Raw genomic sequence first — 13,868 nt, 5'->3', positions numbered from 1 at the left:
CGCATATAGGGAACCTGTTAGTGTAGCTCTAAATGGGCAGAGGAGCTTCCGTTTCTCAGTTTCACAATGTTGCACATATAAGATTATTATACAGTACATATAGTCATTTACAAGTTAAGACATGGTGGTAGGTCACAAAATCAGGTGCTCAGCATGCACGTCAATGGATCAACGGAAGTGACAGAGATATGCCCGTCAACATTACAACTTTGCAAGTCACGTCAGATCAAGCAACACAAAGCCTTCCCTTCATCGTGGTTCACCAAAATACCAGCAATTTACCAAAATATCCTAAATACCACTATCAGTTTCAACAAATTTGTTAGAATTAATTACAATTTGTAATTAGGGGAAAATCTCCCCTTGCCCAAACCGTCGTGTGGTTTGTCCCGCACAGGCGGCTTCTCGCTCCTGCCCCCTGGAACCGACGCCTCCCTCCGATCGCGTCTCTCCAGATAGTATAAGTAGCGCCTGTAACCATCAATCAAGACAGAGATTTCACTTTCGATCTCAAACACGTTATCACGCACGTAGAACAGCCAGCGAGAGCAACAGAAACATCAGAGAAAGGAGAAGAGAGGGAGCACTCGCCGCCGTTTTCTACGGGGACAATCCGATGAAAGAGGAATTATGCCTTGTGGACAGTGGTGCCACAAACTCCATACTGAGGGAGATGAAATATTTCCAAACTCTGAAAAAGACAAATGGAGATATTCTAACTATCGCTGGACGCGATACTGTGATTGTTGGTACTGGACGTGCCATATTCACCCTCCCAAGTGGTACATATGTGACAATTGAGGATGCTTTACTATATCCCGATTCTGCACGTACCCTGATCAGTTATCGAGATATCTGTAAAAATGGTTTTCATATTGAAACCCATGAAGACAACAAAGAGGAGTATCTACTCTTTACTAAAGATGACGGATATGGCAAAAAGGTACATGAGAAAATTCCTTCTCTATCGTCTGGTTTGTACTATACGTACATCAAACCCGTGGAACATGTTGCATACAAAGTAATTTTTCAGAATGTTAACGCATTCCAAACCTGGCAAGATCTCCTAGGCCATCCTGGAATAGGGATGATGAGAAAATTACTAGCAATTCCATTGGCCATAATTTGCTTGAGTCAAAATTTCCTCAATCTTCTGATTTTGTGTGCACATCTTGTGCCACGGGAAAGCTAATTTTGAGGCCCTCACACCTCAAAATACAAGTTGAACCACTTCAGTTCCTTGAACGTATTCAAGGAGACATTTGTGGTCCCATTCAGCCATTATCTGGACCTTTCCGGTATTTCATGGTTCTGATTGACGCATCTACACGATGGTCACATGTGTGTCTTCTATCCACACGAAACCATGCATTTGCCAAGATAATGAGGCAAGTCATTAAGTTGCAAGCCCATTATCCTGAAAGTCGAATTAAATCAATTCGAATGGACAATGCTGCAGAATTCTCCTCACGTACTTTCAATGATTATTGCATGGCTTTGGGGATTGAAGTTCAGCACTCTGTTCCATATGTCCATACACAAAATGGTTTGGCTGAAGCGTTGATTAAGAGGATCAAACTCATTACAAGACCTTTCTTGACGAATTGCAACTTGCCAACCTCTTGTTGGGGTCACGCTGTTTTACACGCTGCTGACTTGATACAATTGAGGCCAACTGCATATCACAGTTCTTCCCCTCTGGAATTGGTGCGTGGAAATCCTCCAAGCATTTCCCATCTGCGTAAGTTCGGATGTGCTGCATACATCCTGATCTCACCACCACAGCGGACATCTATGGGCCCACACAGGAAGTTAGGGATCTATGTGGGGTACAAATCGCCGTTGATTATCAAGTACCTGGAACCCCTGACTGGGGATCTATTCACAGCCCGTCACGCTGATTGCATATTTAGTGAGGAACATTTTCCGGCATTAGGGGGAGATTTCAAGTACCAGAAAGAATGCCCGGAAATTGATTGGAATGCTCATGCCATTTCATCCTCTGATCCACGTACCCAAGAGACCGAACTTCAAGTTCAGAAGATCATTAATTTGCAACATCTTGCAAATAATCTGCCAAATTCATTTACTGATTTGAAAGGTGTTACAAAATCCTTAAACCCGGCCAGAAACGCGCCAGAAAGAGTGGAGGTACCAATAAAAACCACTCAACTCCCTATTCCTAAAAAGAGGGGGAGTAGTACGGCCTCTGACCCGGAGCATGCTTCTAGCAAGCAGCAAAGGAAATCGAGGAAAAAAACCTCGGAGTCACTAAATGCAGGTCAACTCAACGTTGACAAACACCTGATGGGTAGTATACACCCAGTGGAAGGGCAACCTCCACAACCCAGTTCCAGTATGCACAAACTAACTGGGACATCGGATCACCCAGACTCGATCGTATTGGGAAATCACGAAGAGTCACTAGGGGTGCAGGAAATTTCCATCAACTATGTTGATTCTGGAGAATCATTTGACCGTAAGACTACGACTGTCGACATATATTTTGCTGAAAAGATTGCAGATACCCTTCTCACTGATCATGATCCAAGGTCTATCGTTGAGTGCCAAAAGCGCTCCGACTGGCCTAAATGGAAGGATGCAATCCAAGCAGAAATTGCCTCGCTTAACAAAAGAAAGGTATTCACTGAAGCAATACCTACACCTCCCAGTGTTTTCCCTGTGGGATTCAAATGGGTTTTTCTCCGGAAACGGAATGAGAACAATGAGGTGGTGAGATATAAAGCAAGGCTCGTAGCACAAGGTTTCGCGCAAAAACCCGGCATTGATTTCACTGAAACATATTCTCCAGTAATGAGTGCAACCACTTTCCGATATCTTATATCCTTGGCAGTACAAAATCGTCTATCTATGCAGTTGATGGACGTCGTGACCGCATACCTTTACGGGTCACTAGATTCGGACATATATATGAAGGTTCCTGATGGAATCTATGTCCCGAATAAAAATGCAAAACGCAACATGTATTATGTAAAGCTGAATAAGTCATTATATGGCTTAAGGCGGTCGGGACGGATGTGGAACAACCGACTCAGTGAGTTCCTTCTTCAGAAAGGTTACTCCAATAGTGCTGATTGCCCATGTGTTTTCATCAAGAAGTCCTCTACAGGATTTTGCATCATTTCTGTGTATGTTGACGATCTCAACATCATCGCCAGCACACCAGACATTGATGAAGCACGCAATCACCTAAAGATGGAATTTGAGATGAAGGATTTGGGTAAAACCAAATTTTGCTTAGGTATTCAACTTGAGCATTTTCCCTCAGGAATCATGGTACACCAATCTGCCTATATCCAGAAAATATTGGAGAAATTCAATATGGACAAATCCTATCCATCTAAAACTCCCATGGTGGTTCGATCTCTAGACATAGAGAAAGATCCGTTCAGACCAAGGGATGATGGAGAAGAGGTGTTGGGACCTGAAGTTCCATACCTTAGTGCTGTTGGAGCGCTTATGTATCTTGCAAATTGCACAAGACCTGATATTGCATTTGCAGTGAATCTACTTGCTAGACATAGCGCAGCTCCCACCAAACGTCATTGGTCTGGAGTGAAGAATATCTTTCGATATCTCCAAGGCACAAAGGACCTTGGCCTATTTTTCCAGTTCCAGAAAAATCAGGACTCTGATATGATTGGATATGCAGATGCCGGTTATTTGTCTGATCCCCATAATGCCAGATCTCAGACCGGCTTCGTGTTCCTACATGGTGGCACTGCTATATCATGGAAGTCTTCGAAACAGACTCTGGTGGCAACATCTACCAATCATTCTGAAATAATTTTATTATTTGAAGCAACATGCGAATGTGTATGGCTCCGCAGAATGATAAACCACATACAACAGTCATGTGGAATGGGTTCGATAAAATCACCTACCATTATCTATGAAGATAATGCGGCCTGTGTTGCGCAGATGCAAACAGGATACATCAAGAGTAATATCACCAAGCATATTTCTCCTAAATGGTTTTTCCCCCATAATCTTCAGAAAAGCGGGGAAATAAGCATTCTGCAAGTCAAATCGCGACAACCTTGCTGATTTATTTACCAAGTCTCTACCAAATTCTACATTCCAGAAATGCGTTCATGGAATTGGTATGCGAAGACTTAGAGACTTGCAGGTGTCAGGGGGAGTCTCTTCTTGAGATATCCTCATTTTAATGACATCACATTATGCTATCTTTCTTTGTGAGTATATGTTTCAGGATCTCATCAAAGATTTTATGAAGAACTTTTGAAGGAGAATCTTTTGAGATGATAGAGCTTCCCGGATAATCGTGAAGATGGTTCTACATGGTCAAGTGTAGATTAGGGGGAGTGTTAGAATTAATTACAATTTGTAATTAGGGGAAAATCTCCCCTTGCCCAAACCGTCGTGCGGTTTGTCCCGCACAGACGGCTTCTCGCTCCTGCCCCCTGGAACCGACGCCTCCCTCCGATCGCGTCTCTCCAGATAGTATAAGTAGCGCCTGTAACCATCAATCAAGACAGAGATTTCACTTTCGATCTCAAACAAAATTCTCCCTGCAGCCACGAAGCTGGTCTGCCGCTGCTTACATAGTCACATCATCGTGAGCGCGAGCCATGCTCATCTTTGCCATTGCAGCAACAAGACAATACATCGCACTTTCATCTTCCGATTCTTTACGCTCCATGCGGAACTTGAAAGTGCAACCATTACGTAGAGGGAAAGATCGATTGCACTTGCGACCATCTCCTTTCTTCTGGTTGTAACCAGGGTAGTCTCCTTTGGCAAAACCAACTTTCTCAAACATAACAAGTGAATATTCAGAGGCCAATTGCTCGATATATCCCATCTGTCATAAGGCTGCCCTGTCTTGTGGCTGACGTGGACTTCACCGTCAGGGCAAAGCAAGTTGCTTGCATTCCGGAAAAAGACCCTCACCAGCTCCTTGTGCGAGCTAAATATCAGATCAGCACAAAAAAGATGTTAATATCAAGTCAACTGTGAAAAGACCCCCACACATGACACAACAGACATTAAGTTGCTCGGGTTGCTGTGTGTGAGTGTGCTGTTTTGTTTCCCGGGCTTGTTGAGCTGTGCCCTCAGCATTAACCCTATTTGCTACTCCGTGTTTTTGTGAGACTTGGTGTGTGTGTGAACCTTGTTGGATATTTGGCTTGGGTGGTTTGCTTTATATATAAAGCGGGGCGAAAGCCTTTTTCGGTAAGTTACAGTTTTCACGTATACGAATAGAAGACCATGGGTGTTGATTAAATCACTCAAGTAATTTAACTACGTGTGTCCTCTTATTTTTTCCGAAGACAAAGGTAGAAGTTCTTCTCTTTTTGAGGGAGACAAAGGTAGAGTTGGACTATTGATGTACAATTTTTATAAGAAAAACTAGGGCGCACCCCTATTTTCCTAGAAAAAGTACCGTAAGAGCTAGGCATTCAACATTTGGATGTAAATGTTTACTTATGAAGTGTGTGCCCCTCTTCCCCACAAAAACAAACTGATTTGCGGGTATTGTGGGGTGGGGGTGGGGGTTATCTCATGTTGTACCCCTCCCCCACAAAAAGGAATATATTTGCGGGTATTGTGCGGTGGTGATGGGGGTTATCTCGTGTTTAAAGCAACCCATTCAATTCTAATCTTTCGGAAGTACGTAGTGCTGATGGTCAAAATGACTTCTTGGTAACTTTTAGGCCCATTATAGAAATGATGTGAAATTGTCATTACTTGGATGGTTGTACCCTCGATAGTCCACCAGGGATAAAACCTTAGGTTTTGTGTTTTGACAAAACGGGTTACCTGGAGGTTATGATCATAGTAACACTTGCTGGGCGCTAATTTAGTGGCCTGGAATAAACTGTAGAAACAGATATCTAATTGTTCTCATAGCATATCATGATATTTTTAGGTGGGCTGTACATGCACTTGGATCTTTTCTGTTAGTTGAATTATAATCTTGATTCAGTACAAACACTTACCGAAGCTCCACCTTTCCCTAAAGACAAAGATATCTTTATGCCATTTTGATAGAGGGGTTATTTCAACTAAGGATAATCATTTAATGTACTTCCACTAAAGGGGTATCTATTCGTCACATTTTCTTGATCGCTCTTCTGCTACTGTTGCCTGACATTCAATATCTATTTATTTCAATATTTTCACACATCTAGTATTTATATTTGGAGAATTGGCTGCAAGGGCTTAGTTTAGGTCACTGTCTCGTTAAGGTGGGTGTGGCAACATTTTGGTGGTGAATTTGGTTAGGTTGAAATAGCTTGGTTTCTGACAAAAAGAAAACATCGAATCATATGCTGGCTATATATGTCTGTCTCAGTTGGCCATGGTGGAGTTTAATTACTACAACGTACTCCGAAACATCGAGCTGATGGCTAAGTTGGATCTAGCTCAAGGCTAAAATAAATTATGATACCACAAGTCCACATGAAAAATTGTACTACTCCCTCCGATCCAAATTAAATGATGCATACTTAGTACAATTTTATACTAAAATTATACATTAGTTGAGATACTTCTTCCATTTCAAAATAATTAAAGTTCTAGGTTTGTCCTAAGCCAAACTTCATTAAGTTTGATCAAATTTATTTAAGAATATAACAACATCTACAGCACCACATTTGTTTTATTAGATTCATTATGAAATATATTCTCATATTATATATTGTACTGTAGATCTTTCTATGAATTCGGTCAAAGCTTAAAAAGTTTGACTTAGAGCAATGCTAGAACTTCAATTATTTTGGTGCGGAGGGAGTGCAAAATAACCACGCAGCAAGTAAGTCCACATACTTGATCACATGCAGCTGGGTCTCCTGTCCAATGAAACCTGCATGGGGGAAATTGAATACAATCCGATCGAACCGTTTCATCTTCAGACAAGTATGAAGCTTCATATCCTTCACGTCAACGTCATGCAAAACTGTGGCCCCCATTCTCTTCAGCTCTCTTACGTTTGATTCGGCTTGGTGATGCTTGCAGATCAACGCCCCTTTGGCAACAAGAAAAAATGCAGAGCAAACAGATAAATACGACAACTATACGGAGGTTAAAAAAATTAATTTTTGTTATAAAAGTTGAGTTCATTGTTCCATCTATTCCAGTTAGTGGTAGAGGTACCAGTAATATGCATGCACCTTAGCAGGACCGATCTCTCAGTACGGGAAGCAAGGGAAAGCGGAAAGGATGTCGAACCGTATGAGTCTAGGGACGTGGCGACGAGGTTGGCGCCGGAGCCGAAGGCGGTGACGAGCGCACGGGAGAAGGAGAAGTCGCCGTCGCCGACGATGAGAATGCGCTGCGCGGAGGAGTAGTGCTTGAGCCACCTGACCACCTTCTCGTCCTTCTTCCCCTCCACCTCCACGGGGAGCGCCGCCAGCCTCACCACCGGCGTCGCCATTCCCCTTGCCCGAAGAGGGCGAGGCCAGAGCTACGTACGCACCGACGAAGCTTAATGGAGTAGTACGTGGGAGGGAGAGGAAGGGCTAGCGCTAGCTGCATGCGTCGCCTTGGGTTCTGCTCAGCTGGCACGCGCGGCCCCTCTGGGTGGATCTTCCATTAAGCCATCAGTAAACTCTCTGTTCGTGGGAATCTGAAACACCAAGCGATGCATCATGCATGCGTAAACCGTTTCGAATGCTGTTGTAGCACTAGCACGAAGTGGAATGCATCGCATGAATTTGGAACGAGCGTTTATGGCGATCCATTAGATTAGATTCATGTAGGGGCTGAATGGTTGGTTCAGTCAAATATTGGTATAACTCGCTCCCAAAACCAGATCACTATACCTCATCAGAACATATATATTGGATTTTATGTTGGGGGGGGGGGGGGGGGGGGGGGGGGGGGGGGGGGGCTCTGCTATTTCTTGACTGAACCTGCAACAATTGATACAAGGGAAAACAAACCCCAAAATAAACATACAGGCCACGCAAACCATTGCAAGAGAAGTGCCTGCATTTTCATCACATAATGTTGTTCATACTTTCAGCAGTACATCTAGTCAATTACAGTAATGGATGGTGCTTCATCAGCACGGGCCATGCCATGTCCATGGAAGTCCGAAGGTACTCCACCACATGAAAAGTCGTCCCACATCAAGTTCACCAAAAGCATCCCAGGTTCACCAAAAACTACTAGTCCGAAGGTACACACCCTAATTAGTACTACTACCAGTTCACTACATTTCATCAATATGCAAGGTGCCCCCCATGCCCAACTCCGAGTGCGGCGAGACAGCTCGCATATGTATCTTGGCAAATGTAGCAGCAGCATGCACGTTCTTATTGAGCATCATTACGTTTCGCGACAAACTTGTATGTGCTGCAGTCACCGAGAGGGAATGGTTTGTTGGACTCTGCACCGCTTCCTATCTTCGGGTTATAGCCGGGGTAGTCTTGTTTCTGGAAACTAACCATGTCAATCATAGCCAGAGATGATTCTGAGGCGAGTTGCTCAATATCCCACCCGCCGTAAGGATGTCCTGTCTTGTTGCTAATGTGGATTTCACCATACGGCTGAAGCAGCTCTCGTGCATTGCCAAAGAACCCCCTCACCAGCTCCCTGTGCGATCTATAGATCGGAATAAAAGGTTAAGAAGATGATACAAAAGGTGGCTTACTGAAGCATTATCTTATCAAAAGGGTTCTAGGGTTAACTAACTAGGGTTAATTGGATTTATGCCACTGCAACTTTCACGAGTTGGAGAAATGCCATTACAAAAAGTGAAGTTGGAAATATGCCACTACAACTTTCTCATACCTCTACATATGTCATTTTCTTTACTTAAGAGAATATAGGTTCAATAAACGCTTGTATTTCAATGTGTACTTCAGTACTGGGATGGGGAATCAGCAGCTGCATCGCGCGCTTCCAGCCGTGGCATGCGCATCACGCCCACCTCCATGGCTGTCGTCGATGGAGGGAAGAAACTAGCTGGAATCACGGCGACCTCTCCACGGCTTCATGCAGATTTAGTTGTACGAGTGGAGAGTGGACAGTGAATAAACACAAGCACCTTGCGTGCATGCGCACATAAGCTGGCCTTGCCGTGGACAGAGTTTCCCGGCGCGTCGGCGACGTCGTTGCAGCATGACGCTGATGATTCCACTTTTCACGCGACGACGCATGCGACCGCCACCGCCGCTCCCCTCCAGTCGCTGGGCCGCGCGCCAGCCTCCAGCCACCGTCGCCGCTCCCCTCCAGCCACCGGCCGTGCGCGCCTCCAGCGGCCGCTCCCCTCGAGACGCCAGGCCACGCACACCTCCTGCCGTCGCCGCGCCAGCCTCCAGCCACCGTCGCTGCTCCGCTCCAGCCGCCGGCTGCGCGCGCCTCCAGCGGCCGCTCCCCTCCAGACGCCGCCAGGCGTGTGCGTGTGCGTGCGGCTCCAATCAGTTTGGACCAGCGTATAAAGGTAGTACGTGAATGTATACAGGATATATAAAAGGCAGTATATGGACAGGTATTGAAGACAATGGCAAATGTAGAGGTATGAAAAAGTTGCAGTGGCATATTCCCAACTTCGGCTTTTGTAATGGCATTTTTCCAACTCGTGAAAGTTGCAGTGGCATGAATCCAATTAACCCTAACTAAAAAGGAAACCACCAGATCCAAAATACGGTTCCCCCAAAAATATGGAAGAAAATAACATGTATGTAGGCCATGCTATAATATGCACCTATAGAAAACCATGCAAAATGTCAATTACAGTATGGGCACATCATATTCACTTATCTCTTCTCATCTTTTTCGCACAAAACAGAAACGTTCATACATGTGCATTATTATTTTATAGATTCACATACATGTTACGGCATATTGTACATCCCAGAATTTGTTCACATTTTCGAAAATAAGTTGCCTCACCAGTTATGGGTTAAAAAAGCAGTGGGTCACGAACAGAAATTATTGTTCTTGTGGTCAATCATATCAGCCTTACTACATACTCCCTCCGTCCCAAAATAAGTATCTCAACTTTGTACTAACTCTAGTACAAAGTTGCACTAAGCTTGAGACACGTATTTTGGGACTGAGGGAGTAGATGTTGACAAATTCTATTCGTGCAACTTATAAGAATAATTTCATGCTGTAAATTGTAACTCAAATGTCTTTCAATTGTGGAGAGTAAATGAAAAGAATGAACTAGCAAAAACTACCATAAAGAGGCAAATACTGAGCATACATAAGCACATAACTACGGTGCATTTCAAATAACGACGCTGTCAACATGGGAGAACTCATACTAATAAATTTTAGCAGCAAGCAAAAATAACTTGAGGTGAAAAGCAAAACTGGAAAAGATAATAGCTTCCTTTGCACTCTAAGCAAAAATACCCAAGAGAATAACTCCTTAGCTCCTAACAGAGATGTGACCCCACCATGACCAACTATCCAGTGATCCAATACGCCGATGATACAATCATCATTATGCCAGCTTGCGTAAATCAGGCGACGATCATGAAGGAAATCCTAACAGACTATGTTGCCTCAGTTGGCCTGCACATCAACTTCCATAAGTCCACGTTGATCCCTATCAACACCCCGGAAGACAAGTGCAATGAACTTGCAGACATCTTTGGATGCGTCACGGCCTGCATGCCATTCACGTACCTCGGCCTCCCTCTTGGAACCACAAAACCATCGGTGCTGGACATGACTCCCTGGGTGTGCAAGGCAGAAGGCAGGATTACGGCGGCCATGTCTCTTATGTCATATGCTGGGAAACTAGCTCTCGTGAACTCGCTGGTCACCTCAATAGCCATTTACCCCATGGGAGTACTGAGACTCCCCCCAGAATAATCGAGCAGCTTGATAAAATTCGAAGACATGGGTTGTGGAAGAAAAAAACTGAGATGGGTGACAAGTCCAATTCGCTGGCTGCTTGGGATATGGTGTGTCGCCCAAAAAATAATGGTGGTTTGGGAGTTCTCAATCTTAAAATTCAAAATGATGCGATGCTGCTCAAGTTGCTCCACAAGTTCTATAATCAACTAGATGTACCCTGGGTGAAACTTATTTGGGACACAGACTACTCGGGTGTGATCCCACATGCGATGCCCTCCTGTGGCTCCTTCTGGTGGCGTGAACTAGTGAAACTTATGCCAATCTACCGTGGGGTCACGAAAGTTTTGATCAATGATGGTAGGACAACCCTTTTTTTGGAAAGATGACTGGACTCAACACATTCTTGCAGAAGCCTTTCCCTGAGCCTTCTTCTACACCACCTTGGAAGATGCCTCGGTCAACGGTATGCTCATGATTTCCAATATTAGGGAGGCGTTTCAACTACCCCTTTCCATTCAGGCTCATGAAGAACTCTGAGCCCTCCAAACTAATGTCAGGTCCACCACCCTCTCTGAGAACAAAGACACATGGATTTATACGTGGGGGGCGCAGGTTTTCAAGAGCACGGATTACTATAAGTTCTACTTCCGAGAGATAATTGCACATGCAGCTTTTGGATGGTTGTGGAAAGCAAAATGTGTTCACAAAATCAAAGTGTTTGGGTGGTTTCTCCTAGTTGATCGCCTTACACTACTAGGGAAAACCCTAGTAGTAGCGCTTGAAATATGCATAGCAGTAGCGCTGGGTCCAGCGCTACCACTAAGGCGCTACAGCTAACTAGTAGCAGTAGCGCTAGAAAGGCAGCGCTACTGCTGTACCTAGTTAGCAGTAGCGCTTTCCTTTGGACAACGCTAATGCTACTTGTAAGTAGTAGTAGCGCTTGTTCTAAAAAGCGTTGTTGCTAACTTTTCCTGTATTTTTAAAAATACAGCTTATTTTCATTGTGTGGTTTTATATACAGTACTTTCATCATATGATTTTATGACCATGATTAATTATTATATATAATAGTGGGTGAAATGAACGTGGAGTAGATTCAAGTGGAGGCAACATGTGGTGCATGTCGAAAGTACTCCTCTAATCCAAACTTGATCTAGTTTGGATTAGTAGTACTTTCGATGTGCACCACATGTTGGCTTCACTTGAATCTAATCCAGGTTCATTTCACCCACTGTTATATATAATAAGTAATCATGCTCATATAACAACTTAGCATCATGCATCATCGATCATAATAATAAATAACTCATCATTGGTATCATAATAACAAGTCATACTCATCATCATCGATCATACAACTTCTACTTGATACCACATCATCATCATAGTCATCTAACCAATCCTACTTAGTTGTTCTTAGCACATGATCATGAGTATTATTAACTAGGACCTACTACCTTCTCTTAGGTAAAATAGCATAAAACAAGATAGGTCCTGACTCTCCATTATGGAGAATGGAGATTATCCTGTCTTCAATTCTTGCCTTTCGCACAATGTTTCTTCCAAGTACCTCCTTACGACTGTCCATACATTTTTTCCATTCTGTGATTTTTCATGTCTCCACTTCTTTTAGAAATCCGATATGGACAGGTGAGATTCGTAGGATGACCTGGCCGTATGTTCAAAACATCAAGGCGACAATTTTGATACATCAGATGAGGCACACAATCATTCGGGATTTTCTGTTGAAAAACATAGTAATAACTTCGTAGTTAGCAATGTAGTTAAGTTTTAAAAGAATTTATGCAAAAGATGCACGGATGCCGTAATAGTAAAAAATCTTACCATGGCATCTCCATGGATGTTACCGTAGTTCAACACGTGCACTAGTGGCACGTATTGACCATAATGTGGAGGAGTTTTATAATAGATATTGTAATTCTCAAGACCAGTACAAAATGCGACCTGATGATTTTTCTCCTGATAAGTTAACTCAGAGCCACCGGTGTAGTAGGTTCTGTCTACCATGTTCCGCACATTGTTTGAACAATGAAAATAAGCTATCAATGGAAATAAGCTGTCAACTATTTTGAAATGAAAAATATAAATTAGTTAATAACTATGTTTGAGAAACTCACATAGCGGTAGAATTGGAAGCGTATCAACAAGGACCCAAATGTCCATATTGTCTTGGTCGATGTCAGGATCACCAAGATCCATGGTGACAAGCATACCCTCATAAAAACCATACATCTTGCAAAGTGCTTCCTAATTTTTGCAACCAAAATGGGTTACGCTCTCAGAATTATACAGATTTACTTCAAAACCCATATCATGATGGGTCCTTAGGTGAATTTTCTTTGTTTCGAAATTTTCGCGGTCTTCAAAACCCATCCTCTCCAAGACATAGCGTCTTGCATGGCATGGGATAAGCTACTCGAATTGTAAAAGATGAAAATTACACGTTGAAATAGTTGAAGTCATGCTTAATTACGAAAAAAACACTTTTCGTCGTTGCGTACCGTTTCAACATCGAAGGTCTCCTGGAGCTTAATGCTGAAGCGCCGATCTTCGTCCACGTGAGGCCTGTCGCACAGACCTCGGTCGTCGTTGCACCAGCTGCACTCCCCCGGGAGACTTTCGTCGTCCGATGACGACATTTCTTACGTTCATAATTCAAAGATTAAACTTGTACAATTCAGTATATGTACTATATGAATTAGATCATTATTATTCATCACGGGTTGACTATCGGTCTGCCGAGTCTATATGGTGGAGACTCTCCCTCACTGATTCCTCTCTGACATTTGCGACCGTCGGTGATGGTCGTTACTCCTCCTTCCCCTAGTGCATAACAAAGGTCTAGCACAAGGAGAAGAAGGAGAAACGACCCCCACGACAACAGTCGGGATTCTTCGTCCTCTCTCATATATGGTGGATACACTCCCTCATAGATTTTTCGACCGTCGGTGATGGTCGTTATACCTCCTTCCCCTAGTGCATAACAAAGGTCTAGCACAAGGAGAAGAAGGAAAAACGACCCCCACGACAACAGTCGGGCTTCT

At 43.5% G+C, this 13,868-nt stretch overlaps 1 protein-coding gene, 1 long non-coding RNA gene and 1 pseudogene across 2 annotated transcripts; 1 reads left to right on the top strand and 2 right to left on the bottom strand.

Moving 5' to 3' along the window:
* Nucleotides 1-4,582: 4,582 nt before the first annotated feature.
* On the bottom strand, nucleotides 4,583-7,420 carry LOC109746515 (uncharacterized protein At4g26485-like; annotated as a pseudogene).
* Nucleotides 7,421-7,959: 539 nt separating this feature from the next.
* LOC120963998 (uncharacterized) lies at nucleotides 7,960-9,593 on the bottom strand. Its single transcript, XR_012183696.1, has 2 exons — nucleotides 9,038-9,593; nucleotides 7,960-8,592 (listed from the first exon to the last, which is right to left on the bottom strand). It is a non-coding gene; the product is annotated as an uncharacterized lncRNA (long non-coding RNA).
* Nucleotides 9,594-10,398: 805 nt separating this feature from the next.
* On the top strand, nucleotides 10,399-10,818 carry LOC141022890 (uncharacterized). Its single transcript, XM_073499171.1, has one exon. It carries the CDS (start codon nucleotides 10,399-10,401, stop codon nucleotides 10,816-10,818), a length of 420 nt encoding a protein of 139 aa, XP_073355272.1.
* Nucleotides 10,819-13,868: the final 3,050 nt, after the last annotated feature.

Source organism: Aegilops tauschii, chromosome 5 (genome assembly GCF_002575655.3).
Source record: "Aegilops tauschii subsp. strangulata cultivar AL8/78 chromosome 5, Aet v6.0, whole genome shotgun sequence".
NCBI classification, from domain to species: domain Eukaryota; kingdom Viridiplantae; phylum Streptophyta; class Magnoliopsida; order Poales; family Poaceae; genus Aegilops; species Aegilops tauschii.
This window is presented reverse-complemented; position numbering and strand designations above follow the sequence as displayed.

Bases quoted from the DNA above. Each gene is read 5' to 3' on its own strand.
- LOC141022890 (XM_073499171.1), top strand. From the start codon at position 10,399: ATGACCAACTATCCAGTGATCCAATACGCCGATGATACAATCATCATT.